At 45.6% G+C, this 17,357-nt stretch overlaps 1 protein-coding gene across 2 annotated transcripts in view; it reads left to right on the top strand.

The window, feature by feature from the left end:
• col24a1 (collagen type XXIV alpha 1) overlaps positions 1 to 17,357 on the top strand; it is a 454,588-nt gene that overhangs the window by 148,111 nt on the left and 289,120 nt on the right. For both annotated transcript variants that reach the window (XM_043698575.2, XM_043698577.2), the window contains exons 4-5: positions 2,134 to 2,187; positions 10,041 to 10,094. In XM_043698575.2, coding sequence (XP_043554510.2) covers positions 2,134 to 2,187; positions 10,041 to 10,094 — 108 coding nt within the window. The remainder of the gene's footprint in view (positions 1 to 2,133; positions 2,188 to 10,040; positions 10,095 to 17,357) is intronic.

Consider the following 17,357-nt stretch of genomic DNA (forward strand, 5'->3'; position numbering starts at 1 on the left):
AGACACGGGGGGACGTGCAAACGTCACACAGATGGTCGTTCGAGGCTAGAATTGAACCCAGGTCCCTGGCGCTGTGAGGCAGTGGTGCTAACCACTGAGCCACTGTTCCGCCCTCATCAACCTGTTCAGAAAGGTTATTACACACCTCTGGGGCAGGTGGGACTTGAATCTGGGCATCCTGGTCCAGTGGTAGGGATAATACCACTGCGTCACAAGAGGACCACTCATGCCCCCCTGTTATTGACCCTTCACCTAAGGGGTATGGCTTCACTCTATCCATGCCCTTCAGAATCTCCCAATGGAAAACGATGCTGAACATTCCCAGTGATTGGTTGTGTTTGCTGTTTCCTTAACTGTGTTGGTGGAGCTTGAAGATGCTGCTAACTCTTTGCAGCCTCAGAGAGAGAGAGAAGAGCAGAGTGCTGTTCATCCCTTCTACATACAACATGAGCATCACTGGAAAGGCTGCCCTCATGGAAGTGATCTTCAGCCATCATCTTAACTCGATCTGAGGGACTGACTGGGCCATTTCAGATTTAGGACACACCCACATCACTGTGGGTATGGAGTCACCTGTAAGCCAGACTGTGAATGGACTGCAGATTTCCCCTTCGAAAGGACATTCATGACCCAGATGTTTTTGTTTAAAGGCACAATCCAATAGTTTGACAGTCCCCATTTGCTGAGGTCAGTGTTTGATTCCAGATTTACTTAATTGACTGAATTGAGATGCTCCAGCTGCCATTTGAGCTAACTCTTGCCACACGATTAGTCTAGACTTCTCTCGTCTAATGAAATAACCACAGTGTGTCGGGCCTTTGATCTCTCTCTCTCACAGAAGCTGTTGAACCTTCTGAATGTTTCCAGTGTTTTCTGTTTTCGTTTAATTTAAAATATGCAGCATCTATAGTATGGGCAATGTAGATACTCAGGAACAGACCTGATGGGCTGATTGGCCTCTATTTATTTTGATTGAAGAACTACAAATCCATTTTTTTTTACTTTTAAGACATTTTCAAAGTTCTGCAATAGCATTTGTCAGAATTGAGGTGGTTTCAATTACAAAGAGACCTTTCTAGATGAAGACAACAACTAAGAATTATATATCCAAGGGACATGGTAGGAGCATTATAAAATACACGGAGCCACGTAATGAAATATTGGGCTTGATGACTGAAGGCTTGATTGAAGATGTATGTTTTAAGATCTGACGGAAGAATGGAAAGTGAGGTCGGACGGTTGACAGGTTTAAGATGGAATTTCCATAACCTGGAGACCAAGCAACCAAAGGCAATGTGGAGCGATCGATATTAAACAAACTCCATATTTCAGAATTAGGGAGGGGACCAATATTGTGAGTGATTTTGGAAAGGGAGGAGATTCCAGCGATCGGGACATGCCAAGACATGGAGGGATCTGAAACAATTTTAAAGTCAAGATACTGCCTGATTGGGAATCGACGTTAAGTCAGCAAGCACAAAGGGTCATTGTTGAGCCGAATTTACTGAAAGTTAAGATACATGTAGCTGGGTTTTGGAAGACCTCAATTTTACAGAATCCTTTTTCTTCATTCAGAGAATGAGGGTGTCACTGGCTGGATCAGTATTTACGTGCTGTATGTAGACCCACAATACCATTAAGAAGAGAGTTCTAGGATTTAGACCCAGCGACTCAGTAGCTCTGTCAAAGAGCACCTTCCAAACCCACGACCACCTCCATTGAGAAGGGCAAAGGCAGCTGATACAGAGGAACACCACCCTCCTGCAAGTTCCCCTTTCAGCCACTCACCATCCTGATTTGGAAATATATCACTGTTCTCTGAGCGTCACTAAGTAAAATTCCTGGAATTCCCTCTCTGACAGCATTGTGTGCTTGCAACGGTTCAAGAAGGCAGCTCACCCCTACCTTCTCAAGGGTCAGGTAGGGATGAGCAATAAAGGCTGGCCCAGCCAGTGATGCCACATCCCAGGAATGAATTATAAAATGAGTTGAGGTGAATGTCTTGTTTTTGTGCTGTAAAATTCCTTTCTGATGAATATTAATTTAGTTCTGTACATTGAACATGATGGGCTGAATGGCCTGCTCAGCACTGTAATAATTCTGTGATTTACTCATCTTTATTTCTCATGACAGGGTCCCCCAGGTCCACCTGGTGCAACGGGTCCTCCTGGGAAACGGGGAGCGAGGGTGAGTATGTCAGAAAAACACTGAGCTCAGGGCCCACTTAGCTCCTTTCTGGTTTGTCCCTGCTGACTAATTTAACTTGAGTTTGGGAGTCTCATCAAATCTCCACTCCATCACATAAGACTACCAACTCCCACTGCAGCACTGTCACAGGGTCAGTATTGAGGGAGTGCTGCACTCTCGGGGGCTGAGTGCTGAGGGAGAGTTGCACTATCGGAGGGTCAATACCGAGGGAGCGCCGCACTGTTGGAAGGTCAGTGCTAAGGGAGTGCTGCACTGTTGGAGGGTCAGTGCTGAGGGAGTGCCGCACTGTCAGAGGGTCAGTGCTGAGGGAGTGCCGCACTGTTGGAGGATCAGTGCTGAGGGAGTGCCGCACTGTCGGACGGTCAGTGCTGACGGAGTGCCGCACTGTCGGAGGGTCAGTGCTGAGGGAGCTCCACGCTGTTGGAGGGTCAGCGCTGAGGGAGTGTCATACTGTCAGTGGGACAGTGCTGAGGGAGTGCCACACTGTCGGAGGGTCAGTGCTGAGGGAGAACTGCACTGTCAGTGGGACAGTATTAAGGGAGTGCCGCATTGTCGGAGGGTCAGTGCTGAGGGAGTGCTGTTATGTCGGAGGGTCAGTGCTGAACGAGTCCTGCACTCTTGGAGGGTCAGTGCTGAGGGAGCTCCACGCTGTTGGAAGGCCAGTGCTGAGAGAGTGTCATACTGTCAGTGGGACAGTGTTGAGGGAGTGCCGCATTGTCGGAGGGTCAGTGCTGGGGGAGTGCTGAACTGCCATATTGAATTCTAAGAATGTTGGACTGGGTAGAGATGGAGAATCTTTTTGCTCTGGCTGGAGAGTATCAAACATGAGCTGACAATCTTGAAATAAAACATTGCCATTTTGCTGGAAAAGAATGTTCTCACTTATAAACCTCTTCCTCTGCAAACAGGGAACATTGAGTGTGTTCTGCATTGAGATTAGGAGCTGCCCAGGGACTGAGGAAGAGAGCGGGAAAGTGAAGTTTTTTTGTTTATTTACCGACGTGTTGGAGGTGGGCGTTTCTGGGCAGGCCAACATTTATTGCCCACAGGACGTCTTACTGTGGGTCTGGAGTCACATGCAGGTCAGCAGTTTCCTCCCCTAAAGAGCATGAATGACGAAGATAAGTTTTCCTCAATAATCGATTCATGGTCATCATTTGACACCTAATTCCAGATTTTGTATTGGATTTGTACTCAATCATCTGGCATGGCGGGATTTGAATACAGGTCCCCAGAACATTGCCTGGCTCTACAGCTGGTGGTAATACCACTGGACCATTGCCTCCCTTATACCAGAGGAAGGGGGTGGGGGGGGAACCTCGGGCCATTATTCTGAGATGGTTCCTCATAAATCCAGCTGAGAATTCAGCAGCAACTGCTTCTCCCCCAGCAAGTGAGGAGGACAGGATGGTGGAGGACAAATATACGTCATCGGACAATGGAGCTATTAAAGGAAAGAAATATAGAGGTACACGACAATGAAAAAGATTGCTCTGTTTGCTATAACTGTTCATTCAAGGCAAACATTGACATAAATCTATTCATTTGACTACGGGCCAGTTAAGGTAGATCCAGCACCGAAAGAGTTAAGCTGCTGTCGCTGATGACTGAGGGGCTTTAAGTTCATAAAGGTCATTTGTGGAACTCCTAAGCTTGCCTTAAATGTCAGCTTGACAATGATTCTGATTGTGTCAGGAGCAAATAGCTAAAGTCCCAGCCCATACATTTAACATATTCAAAGGGCACTGCAAGACTATCTGAATGTGTGGTAAGATTAGTCGGTGCTGGGGTGTTCAATGCAACAGTATTCAAGCTGCGGACAAACTAATGAGGGGACACCTCTTGAAAAGCCTTTGAATAATTTTCCACCCGTATCCAGAAAGAGTTAGTTTGTGTAATCGTCCTGGCTGACCTCCTTACTTGTGAGTGGTAGAATGTCAGCATTCATTAGTAAGTTACCCGTGACATTCGCTGGCACACTCACTTGGCAGGCAGGACCAGCTGTACTCTGACACAAGTCATCAAAGCTGAACAGTGGGTCAACTCAAGGGCAAAGGGACAGAGCTTTGACTGCAATCTACAAACCTGGAGGTGCTGAAGGGTCCTTCTCAATCTCAGGAGAGGTCCTGGACCAGGATGAACATAATACTGAAACTGTGAAAAACACCTTGTTAGACCTCTGCTAGTTCCAGCTGATATGATCTGCCCACTTCATCACAGGAAAACTGGGATCACATTCAAGCCAGGACAGACAAGATTTATGTGAATTTTCTTTTTCTTCACTCATGGGACTGAGATGTCACTGGCTCAGCCAGCCTGTTTTATTGCCCATTCCTAATTGCCCTTGAGAAGGTGGGGGTGAGCTGCCTTCTTGAACTGCAGCAGTCCATGTGCTGTGGCTAGACCCACAATGCCCTTAGGGAGAGAATTCCAGGATTCTGACCCAGCAACAGTGAAAGAACGGGGATATATTTCCAAATCAGGATGGTGAGTGGCTTGGAGGAGAACTTACAGGGGATGGTGTTCCCATGTATCTGCTGCCCTTGTCCTTCTAGATGGAAGTTGGTGATGGGTTTGGAAGGCACTGTTTGAGGATCTTTGGTGAATTTCAGCAGTGCATCTTGTGGATAATACACATTTGTAGGTGTGGTGCCACTCAAGTGAGATACTTCATCCTGGATGGTGTCAAACTTCTTGAGTGCTGTTAGAGCTGCACCCATCCAGGGAAAGTGGGGAGTATTCCATCACACTCCTGACTTGTGCCTTGTAGATGGTGGGATAGGCTTTGGGTAGTCAGGAGCTGAGTCACTCACCACAGTATTCCGAGCTTCTCACCTTCTCTTGTACCCACTGTGTTTATGTGGTGAATTGAATTGAGTTTCTGATCAATGGTAATCCCAAGGATGTTGATAGTGGGGGATTCAGTGATAGTAACACTGTTGAATAGCCTGGCAGTTGAGTGGTACAGATGTTACTTGCCACTTGTCAGTCCAAACCTGGATATAGTGCAGGTCTTGTTGCATTTGAACATGGACTGTTTCAGCATCTGAGGAGTCACATATGTTTGACGTTAGTCCTAATAACAAGACACCATCAGACGCAACAGCAGACGTCAGCCATTCAGTCTGTTTGCCATTCAATGAGATCATGGCTGATCTGATAACTCTGACCCCACCCTTCTGCCTTTTCCCCTTACAGTTTAGTCATAGAGATGTACAGCATGGAAACAGACCCTTCGGTCCAACCTGTCCATGCCGACCAGATATCCCAACCCAATCTAGTCCCACCTACCAGCACCCGGCCCATATCCCTCCAAATCCTTCCTATTCATATACCCATCCAAATGCCTCTTAAATGTTGCAATTGTACCAGCCTCCACCACATCCTCTGGCAGCTCATTCCATACACGTACCACCTTCTACGTGATAAAGTTGCCCCGTAGGTCTCTTTTATATCTTTCCCCTCTCACCCTAACCCTATGCCCTCTAGTTCTGGACTCCCCGACCCCAGGGAAACGACTTTGTCTATTTATCCTATCCATGACCCTCATAATCTTGTAAACCTTTATAAGGTCACTCCTCAGCCTCCGACGCTCCAGGGAAAACAGCCCCAGTCTATTCAGCCTCTCCCTATAACTCAAATCCTCCAACCCTGGCAACATCCTTGTAAATCTTTTCTGAACCCTTTCAAGTTTCACAACATCTTTCTGATAGGAAGGAGACCAGAATTGCACGCAATATTCCAACAGTGGCCTAACCAATGTCCTGTACAGCCGCAACATGACATCCCAACTCCTGTACTCAATACTCTGACCAATAAAGGAAAGCATACCTAACGCTGTCTTCACTATCCTATCTACCTGCGACTCCATTTTCAAGGAGCTATGAGCCTGCACGCCAAGGTCTCTTTGTTCAGTAACACTCCCTAGGACCTTACCATTAAGTGTATAAGTCCTGCTAAGATTTGCTTTCCCAAAACGCAGCACCTCGCATTTATCTGAATTAAACTCCATCTGCCACTTCTCAGCCCATTGGCCCATCTGGTCAAGATCCTATTGCAATCTGAGGTAACCCTCTTCGCCGTCCACTACACCTCCAATTTTGGTGTCATCTGCAAACTTACTAACTGCACCTCTTATGCTCGCATCCAAATCATTTATGTAAATGACAAAAAGTAGAGGACCCAGCACCAATCCTTGTGGCACTCCATTGGTCACAGGCCTCCCGTCTGAAAAACAACCATCCACCACCATCCTCTGTCTTATACATATACATATATGTTTGTGGGGTGAATTTGTACTTGCAGAGTTACATTGTACTTTGCTCAAAAACTGCATGAATTCATGTAAAACTCTGTTATCTCACTTTTTAGATTAGAAACAGTCTAAACATTATGGCACAGACAGAGAGCACAGGGGCTAACACCTTCAACATATTATCGGGCTAACACCAATTGTTACAGTTAACCTGAGAATGTAACTTTAAAAAAAAAGTTTTGTGATTTACACATGAAAGAAGTGAAACTATCATGGTATTCGAACAGATGAAAGACTCAACAATCAATCAAGGTATTTTTCGATGTATAATTTCAGTTACTGTAAACTATCACACTGTAAACTTTTGCTATAAATTCTGTGTCTTACAATTGTGTTCTCCACAATCACCTGATGAAGGAGCGTCGCTCCGAAAGCTAGTGCTTCCAATTAAACCTGTTGGACTATAACCTGGTGTTTTGTGATTTTTAACTTTGTACCTGAGAGAAGATATAATTACCTCAGAGGGAGTGCAGTGAATGTTTGCTAGGCTAATACCAGGGATGGCAGCACTGTAGCATGAGGAGCGGTTGGTTGGATTGGGCCTGTACTCACTAGAATTTAGAAGGATGAAAGAGGGATCTGACTGAATCATTTAAAATTCAACAGAGCTGGACAGACCACTCGCAGAGAGAATGTTTCTTCCGGTTGGGGAGTCTCGAAACATGGACACAGTGTCTCAGAGTGCAGGGGAGACCATTTAGGACTCAGATGAGGGAAAATGTCTTCACCCTGGGATAGTGAACCTGCAGAACTCTCTGCAGAAAGCACTATGAGCGTTTCTAGATTTGAAAGGCATCAAAGAGTAAAGAGAGAATGTGTGTGCATGACATTGAGATGGAAAGTCAGCCATGCTCCTCTTGTTGATGAAGCTGGCTCGATGGGCTGAATAGCCAACTCCTGCTCCTAGTTTCTGTGTTTCCTGGCTGACATATTCCTGCTTTTATCGGTTGGTTCCTTTCATTTAAAGCAAGAACTCAGAATGATTCACAGACATTGTCAGTGTAAACTTTGCATGAGTCAATGAGGGGGCAGGAGCACAGTGGTAATGTTACTGGACTGGTAATTCAAAACCCCTGACTGGGTTCAATTCTGTGACAGCTGGTGAAATTTGAATTCAGTTAAAAGTCTGGAATAAAAAGCTAGCCTAATAATGACCATGTAACCATTGTAAATTGTTTTAAAAACTCATCTGGTTCAATCCAGAAAAATGTGAGGTGATGCATTTAGGCAAGACTAATTCTAGAGTGAATTACAAAATGAATGGAAGAGCCTTGGGAAAAGTCGATGGGCAGAGAGATCTGGGAGTGCAGGTCCATTGTACCCTGAAGGTTGCTGCACAGGTGGATAGAGTGGTCAAGAAGGCATATAGAATGCTTTCCTTCATTGGACGGGGTATTGAGTGTAAGAGCTGGCATGTTAAAATTGTACAAGACATTGGTTCGGCCGAATTTAGAATACTGTGTAAAGTTCTGGGCGCCACATTACCAAAAGGATGTGGACGCTTTGGAGAGGGTGCAGAGAAGGTTTAAGAGGATGTTGCCTGGTATGGAAGGTGCTAGCTATGAAGAGAGGTTGAGTAGGTTAGGTTTGTTTTCATTAGAAAAAAGGAGATTGAGATGGGACCTCATTGAGATTTACAAAATCGCGAAGGGTACAGACAGGGTAGATTGAGATAAGCTTTTTCCCAGGGTGAAGGATTCAATAACGAGAGGTCACGCTTTGAAGGTGAGAGGTGGAAAGTTTAAGGGGGATACACACGGCAAGTACTTCACAGAGAGGGTGGTGGGCATCTGGAATGCATTGCCAGCAGAGATAGTAGAGTCAGGCACGGTAGATTCATTTAAGATGCATCTGGACAGATGCATGAATAGGTGGGGAGCAGAGGGATACAGATGCTTAGGAATTGGATGGTTTAGACAGTACGTTTGTATCAGCTCAGGCTGGGAGGGCTGAAGGGCCTGGTCCTGGGCTATAAATGTTCTTTGTTCTTTGTAGTAATGCCATTGACGGACCTAAATCTGCCATCATTATTCCGTCAGCCGTCCTTATTGGTAAGGCAATGAGTGGACTAATGACCTTGGCACATGGTGCAATTTGAATTCAATCAAAATCTGGAATTAAGAGTCTCATAGTGACCGTGAATCTATTGTTGACTCTCAGGAAAAGTCCAACTGGTTCACTAATGTCCATTAGGGAAGGAAACTGTCATCCTTACATCCTTACTGTGACTCCAGACCCACAGAAATGTGGTTGACTCTGAACTACCCTCTGGGCAATTTGTGATGGGCAATAAATGCTGGTCCAACCAGTGACTCACACAACACATGATCAAATTCAGTAAAACGTCCCAGTTGTCTATTGTTCAATGTGTTTATCATTGGTTCAAATCTTGTGTGCCAGTGGATAATGTCCCTGCCTCTAGACCAGCAAACCCCACTGCCAGGGTGAGGGCGGTATAAACAGATGGAAAAATCCTTCCAAACATCACTGATGGTAGGTAGTTCTGAAATGTTTTGTTTCCTCACGGGAGAGAGGGTTGTTGGCTGGGCCAACGTTTATTGCCCTGGTTGCCATAGAGAAGGTGGTGGTCTGGTGGGCCTTCCCCATTCGCTACAGCTCCTGTGCTGGAGGTAGAGCCACAATGCAGTTGTAAGAGTGGGAGAGATTCCTGATCAGCAAGTAATGGAATCAAGGCAGGACCCTCCACCAGCACTGTGTCTCTGCAGCATGCTGTAAACACAGGGGTGGCCACAGTCACGTGGACTCCAGGGGACGGCCTCGTTAGCTCAGTCGGCTGGATGAAAAGTCAGATCCTTACTGTCAACGTGGTGTTTAATTCCCTGTTCGGTCCGGAAAGGATTTGAAACCGGCCTTCCTTGCTCTTCCGGCACGGTGGCATAGTGGTTAGCACTGCTGCCTCACAGCGCCAGAGACCCGGGTTCAATTCCCGCCTCAGGCAACTGTCTGTGTGGAGTTTGCACATTCTCCCCGTGACTGCGTGGGTTTTCTCCAGGTGCTCCGGTTTCCTCCCACAGCCAAAAATGTGCAGGTTAGGTGCAAGCTAAATTGCCCGTAGTGTTAGGTGAAGGGGTAAATGTAGGGGAATGGGTCTGGGTGGGTTGCTCTTCGGAGGGTCGGTGTGGACTTGTTGGGCCGAAGGGCCTGTTTCCACACTGTAAGTAATCTAATCTGTGCTGTCCGGGATAGGTCAGACCTGCCTCTGGGAAGGGAACTAATGAGGAATAAGTTTCCCGGTTACAGTACGTTTGAGCTCAGTGATGGTCATCTGGTTCGCAGTTATTAGATCTGTTCCTCTGTCTTGTTTATAGCTGGAGTTTCTCCATTGCCTACAGAGTTGGAAAAACTGAGTCAAATTGCTGTGAGCACGCTGCAAATTATAGAGAACTGTACCAATTCCAAATGTGGTTTTTTTCCCCCCTTTTACTAGTTAATGCTTATATTGTGAAATGTTAACATGATGCTGACCCTGATGTAATAGTGTGCTTCATGTCACTAGGGTTTACCAGGACAACATGGGAACCCAGGCTTACCAGGACTACCGGGCCCGAAGGTATATGTGACTCTGAAGTAATTAATCTGTGTCACTAAATTACCGTTTTCCATATGTAAACAGCCTTTGAAGTATTCCAGCTGCCTTAAACCATTAAATCATTATCTGCTGTGATTGACTGGAGCCATATGTGAATCAAACTCAGGTCCTGGGTGAGGAACAAAACTGCTTTCTCCTCCGGTGAAATATGATTGCTTCCTTGGACTGACATCAAAGGTCTGAAATGGCAAAGTTCGAGAAAAAAAGCAAGATTTGTTTGTCGTTTATTTGCAAATTGTAGGACAGGCTCCTCATTTTGTTTCTAAGATCAAGATGTGACGGTGGCTCAGTAATGTGTTTGCACATCATATTGGTTCGATCGATTGTCTGTGTGGAATTTGCACATTCTCCCTGCGTCTGTGTGAGTTTCCTCTGGGTGCTCCAGTTTCCTCCCACAATCCAAAGGTGTGCAGGTTATGTGGTTTGGCAATGCATGCTAAATTGCCCATAGTGTTCAGGGATGTGCAGGCCTGATGGATTAGCCAACTGCAGGGTTACAGAAAAAGATGAGGCGTGGGGGTAGTTAGTTGGGGGAGGGGGGGGGGTGCTGCTCTTCAGAGGGATGGTGTGGACTCGATATGCTGAATGGCCTACTTCCACAATGTACAGGATTCTATGATGAGTCCCATTCCAGAGCCAGTAGTGTGGAATTATCCGTTGACCCTCAGACTGAACACTGCAGTGTCAGAGATGCTGCCTTTTGGGGGGAAGATCAATCGAGCTCCCTTCTGCCCTGTTGGTGCATGCACAAGATTCTGGAACTCCATGTTACAGAAACACAGGAGATGAGAATATCGCTGTGGCTTATCCCTCAAACAACATCACGAGCATCATCCCAGTCATTACTATATTACAGTTTGTGGCATCTCACCATGTGCAAATTGGTTGCCATGGTGCCCACATAACAAAGGCAAATACACTTCAAAACAGGTACTTAATTGGTTGTAAAGTACTTTATTGTGACGTCAGATGGTGAAAGGTGCTATATAAATGCACATCCTTTGTTCATTTGGGAAACAGAGCAAATTCCTTGGATAACTTAGAGTCACAGGTAGAGAGGGCAGTGAGGAAGGCTTTTGGCACACTGGCCTTCATTAGCCTTTGCCCGAAACGTCGATTTTCCTGCTCCTTGGATGCTGCCTGACCTGCTGTGCTTTTCCAGCATCACTCTGATTTAAACTCTGGTTTCCAGCATCTGCAGACCTCACTTTTGCCTGGCCTTCATCAGTCAGGGCATTGAATATAGAAGTTGGGAAGTTATGTTGCAGTTGTACAGGACATTGGTGAGGCCGCACTAGGATATTGTGTTCAATTTTGGTCACTTTGCTATAAGAAGGATGTCATTAAACTGGAAAAAGTGCAGAAGAAATTTACAAGGATGTTGCCAAGACTCAGGGGACTGAGTTATAGGGAGAGGTTGGACAAGAATCATAGAGTCACAGAGATGTACAGAATGGAAACAGACCCTTTGGTCCAACTTGTCCATGCCGACCAGATACCCAAAACTAATCTAGTCCCATTTGCCAGGTTTTGGCCCGCATCGCTCTAAACCCTTCCTATTCATATAGCCAATGAGATGCCTTTTAAATGTTGTAATTGTATTAGCCTCCACCATTTCCTGTGGCAGCTCATTCCATACACGTACCACCCTCTCTGTGAGCTAGACGTTTTTCCTTAGAATGTAGGAGACTGAGGGGGGACCTTATAGCAGTGTATAAGATCATGAGAGGCATGGATAGGGTGGATGCACTCAGTTTTTTCCCAGGGCTGGGGAATCGAGGACTAGAGGGGCATCAGTTTAAGGTTAGAGGGGAAAGAATAAAAGGGAACCTGAGGGGCAACTGTTTTACCCAGAGGGTGATACGCATATGGAATGAGCTGCTAGCGGAAGTGGTTGAGGCGGGTACATTAACAACATTTAAAAAACAATTGGACAAATACATGGATAGGAAAGATTTAGAACATAGAACTTGAAAAGTACAGCACAGAACAGGCCCTTTTGCCCATGATGTTGTGCCGAGATTTAATCCTAATGTAAAATATATTAACTTAACCTACGCACCCCTCAACTCACTGCTATCCATGTGCATGTCCAGCAGTCGCTTAACTGTTCCCAATGACTCTGCTTCCACCACCACAGCTGGCAACGCATTCAATGCATTCACAACCCTCTGACATCTCCTCTATACCTTCCTCCTAATATCTTCAAACTATGACTCCTCATACCAGTCAATCCTACCCTAGAAGGGTATGGGCCAAGTGCAGGGAAATGGGGTTAGATGGACATTTTGGTCAGCATGGACCAGTTTGGGTCAAAGGGTCTGTTTCCATGCTGTAGGACTCTATGACTCTACCCTGATCATAGTAATCTCCTGCTCAGGAATGGGTGAAATATTTCAAACTCTTTCATTTTTCTTTCCTGGACTGTTTTCTTTGTTGGCTGGATTGGGTTTGTTTTCCTTGGAGTGAAAGAGGCTATGAGGACAGTCTGATTGAAGGATACCCACTTTTGAGAGGCATAGACAGAGTAAATCATGAGAATCTCTTCCCCATTGGCTGACGTGTCTAAGAACAGAGGGCATCAGTTTAAGGAGCAAGTGGTTTCAAGGAGATCTGAGAGCAGACGTTTTCACCCAGAGGGTGATGGGGAATCTGGAACTCACTGCCTGTATGGGTGGGAGAGGCTGAAACTGAAGACTGAAGTATTTAGATGGGCATTGCAGTGCCATGGAGAAAGTGAGGACTGCTGATCCTGAAGATCAGAATCGCGAGTGTAGTGCTGGAAAAGCACAGCAGGTCAGGCAGCATCCGAGGAGCAGGAGAATGGACGTTTTGGGCATAAGCCCTTCATCAGGAATGCCAAGGCATACAAGATGCTATGATTGTATGGCCCTATGAATTGGGTTTCTGGTTGCTATTTTATTAACAGTTTTGACAAGAGGAAACATCTTTTCTGTATCCACTCAATCAAATCCTTCATTATTTCTCCGTCAGCCTAGGCTGTAATAACTTACTGCTCTGCCATCATCCTTGGACAATTGCATTAGAGGAGACAGAGGGTAGTTGTGAAGGGGCGATTTCCTTACTGGGAGTCTGTGAACACTAGGGTTCTGCAAGGATCATTAGCTGGGACTGTTATTTATCATATATATAAATAATTTGGATGAAAATGTAGGCAGGCTGATTAGTAAGTTTGCAGACGACATGAAAATTGGTGGCATTATGGATAGTGAGGAAGGTTGTCAAAGGATGCAGCAGGAGATAGATCAGTTGGAAACTTGGCTGGAAAATGGCAACTGGAGTTTTTTCCAGACAAGTGTGAGGTGCGTATTTTGGGAGGCCAAATACAAAAGGAAAGCATACAATAAATGGCAGGATCTGAGGAGCATTGGTGTACTGTACAGAGTGATCATAGGATGCAAGTCCATAGCTCCCTGGAAGTGGCAACACAAGCGAAAAAGACTTTAGTTAGGCCATATTTGGAGTGTTGTGTGCTGTTCAGGTCACCACACTGTAGGCTTTGGAGAAGGTGCCAGAGGGATTTACCGGGAGGTTACCCGATAGCATTAGCTATAAGGACAAAGGGGATTACCAGGATGTTACCCGATAGCATTAGCTATAAGGACAAAGGGGATTACCGGGATGTTACCCGATAGCGTTAGCTATAAGGACAAAGGGGTTTACCGGGATGTTACCCGATTGTGTTAGCTATAAGAACAAAGGGGTTTACCGGGATGTTACCCGATTGTGTTAGCTATAAGGACAAAGGGGATTACCGGGATGTTACCCGATAGCGTTAGCTATAAGGACAAAGGGGTTTACCGGGATGTTACCCGATTGTGTTAGCTATAAGGACAAAGGGGAGTACCGGGATGTTACCCGATAGCGTTAGCTATAAGGAGAAAAGAGTTTACCGGGATGTTACCCGATAGCGTTAGCTATAAGAACAAAGGGGTTTACCGGGATGTTACCCGATTGTGTTAGCTATAAGGACAAAGGGGTTTACCGGGATGTTACCTGATAGGTTAGCTATAAGGACAAAGGGGTTTACCGGGATGTTACCCGATTGCGTTAGCTATAAGGACAAAGGGGTTTACCAGGATGTTACCTGATAGTGTTAGCTATAAGGACAAAGGGGATTACCGGCATGTTACCCGATTGCGTTAGCTACAAGGACAAAGGGGTTTACCAGGATGTTACCTGATAGTGTTAGCTATAAGGAGTGTTTGGACAAACCTGGATTGTTTTTGCTAGAGTGTCGGAGGCTGAGGGGTGACTTGATAGGAATATATAAAATTATGAGAGGCATGGACAAAGGGGATGGTCAGAATTTTTTTCCCAGAGCGGAAATGTCAAATATTAGGTGTCATAGGTTTTAGGTGAGGGGGGGAAGTTTAAAGGAAACTGCAAGATAAGGAAGAATTTCTTCACTCAGAGTTGTGAGGCTGTGGAATTCTCTCCCACAGGAAGCTGTTGGGGCCAGTTCATTCGATAAATTCAAGAGGGAGCAGGATGTGGCCCTTGTGGCTAAAGGGATCAAGGGGAATAGGGAGAGGGTGGGAATGGGAGACTGAGATTACATGCTCAGCCATGATCATATTGAGTGGCGGTGCAGGCTCGAAGGGCCAATTGGCCTACTCCTGTTCCTATTTTCTGTGTTTCTGTGAGACCATTCAGCCCATCATGCCTGCACAAGCTATCCAAAGAACATTGTGACTTAGTGCCAATCTCCTGCCTTTTTCCACCATTCCCTGCAAACTATTTCCATCCAAATTCCGTGCAATTCCCTCTGGGTTGCTTCAGTTGAGCCTGCCTCCACCACATTTCCAGGCACTGCATTCCAGACCCTAACCACTCATTGGGTGAGAAAGTCTTTTTTTGTACATCAGCCTTGTTTTGTTTGGAAATCACTTTTAATTTGTGTTCACTCATTATTTTTACAAACAAGAACAGATCCTACTTATTTATCCAGCCTGCCCATGATTTTGATCTATCAAATCTCCTCTCAGCCTTCTTTTCTGTAAGGAGAACAGTCCCAATTACTTCAATCTGTCCTCATCACTGAAGTTTTTTATTCTGGGAACTATTCTTATAAATCACTTCCATGCAGCCTCTCTAATACATTTGTATCTTTCCCTTCATGTGGCTCTCTCGACTGTCCACAATACTCCAGCTGAGATCCAGCAAGTTCACCAACACCTCCTTGCTCTTGTGGTCAATGCCTCTGTTAATGATAACACAGAGGATACTGTGTGCTTTATCAACTGCTCTCTCCACCTGTCCTGTCACCTTCAATGATGTGTGTGTGCCTACACAAGGTCCGTTTGATCCTGCATCCTCTTTAGAATTATACTCCCTACTCTATATTGTCTTTCAATTTTCTTCTAACCAAAATGCATCACTTCACAGTTCTCTGCATTCAATTTCATCTATCTGTCCACTCCACTGACTTACATATGTCCTTTCGGAATTCTATAATGTCTTCTTCACAGTTTGATACTGCGGTGGTAATGTCATCCGACTCTTAATGCAGAGAGAGGTGAATGTTGTGGGCACATTGGTTCAAGTCCCATCATGGCTGAGGGTAGGTGTTGAATTCAATTTGTAACGGCTGGAATATTAGCTAGTTTCAGTAACAGCAACCATGAACCTCTCATCCAGAGTTGTGAAAACCAGCAGGTTCACTAATGTCCTTTATAAAGGGAAGGAAGCTGTGGTCCTTACCTGCTCTGGTCTACATGTGACTCCAGACCCACTGCAATTATAGTTGATTCTTAGCTGGCCTGTGCAAAGGCCAAGAGAGTATCTAGAGTTCGATGGTAGTTAAGGATGGATAACAAATGATGGTCTTGCTAGTGGCACCCACATCCTGTAACAAAATAAAGAAAAAATCCTTATGCTGGATGGAATGCATGGGAATAAGACTCTTGTGATGCAGTGGTAATATTTCTTACCTATGTGTCAGAAGGTTTGAGTTCAAATTCTACACGCTGTCCTTCACCTAACAGGACCAGACAGGTTAATTTTAAAGTATTTGTTTTGCCTGAAAGAAGCCTGTGTTTTTGGAGGGCCTTGTCAGATAATGTGAATTTCTGGAAATGAAGATTAATATGAAAGGAAAGGATTGTCTGGCTGTGTGAGCTCTGACAGATATCCCCGAGGGACAGCACTGTCCCTGAGGGACAACATCCAAGCATTGACTGTTGGAGAAAGTGAGGACTGCAGATGCTGGAGATCAGAGCTGAAAAATGTGTTGCTGGAAAAGCGCCGCGTCAGGCAGCATCCAAGGAGCAGGAGAATCGATGTTTTGGGCGTTTCCTGAAGAAGGGCTTATGCCTGAAACGTTGATTCTCCTGCTCCTTGGATGCTGCCTGACCTGCTGCGCTTTTCCAGCAACACATTGACTGTTAGAGGGCTATCAGAGGTAACAGCACAGCAGCACGAGGAGAGACCAAAGCTGGTGATTTTCTGGTTATGATTAGACAGATAGGGAAAGGGAGAGCTGCAACGCAACCTGGGTGCCCTTATACCTCAAAATACAACAAAGAACTGCAGATGCTGGAAATCTAAAACAAAAACAGAAATTGCTGTAGAAACTCAGTAGAGCTCGCAAAACCTGTGGAGGAAGAAACAGAGTTAATGTTTCAAGTTCAATGAGTTGTCAAAGTGTTCACTCCGGCATTGGACATAAGAATGCAGGTGTAGCAGGCCGTGATTTGGAGATGTCGGACCAGGTTATGGTCCAACAGGTTTATTCGGGGTGTTGCTTCTTCATCAGGGAACTGTGAAGGACTGTAGATGCTGGAAAGCCAGAGTCGAAAAGTGTGGCTGCTGGAGAAGCACAGCAGACCAGGAAGCATATGAAGAGCAGGAGAGGGCTGATGAAGGGCTTATGCCCGGAACATTGACTCTGCTGCTCCTCAAATGGTCCCTGACTTGCTGTGGTTTTCCAGCGCCACACTTTTTGACTATTTTCACTGGAGTTTAGAAGAATGAGGGGGATCTCGCAGAAACCTGTAAAATTGAAACAGGATTAGACAGGGTAAAGCTGAAAATGTGTTGCTGGAAAAGAGCAGCAGGTCAGGCAGCATCCAAGGAGCAGGAGAATCGACGTTTCGGGCATGAGCCCTTCTTCAGGAATGAGAAGGGCTCATGCCCGAAACATCGATTCTCCTGCTCGTTGGATGCTGCCTGACCTGCTGTGCTTTTCCAGCAACACATTTT

This window comes from Chiloscyllium plagiosum, unplaced genomic scaffold, assembly GCF_037043375.1.
Source record: "Chiloscyllium plagiosum isolate Xiang-an unplaced genomic scaffold, Cpla_swu_hap1 HiC_scaffold_9, whole genome shotgun sequence".
NCBI lineage: Eukaryota > Metazoa > Chordata > Chondrichthyes > Orectolobiformes > Hemiscylliidae > Chiloscyllium > Chiloscyllium plagiosum.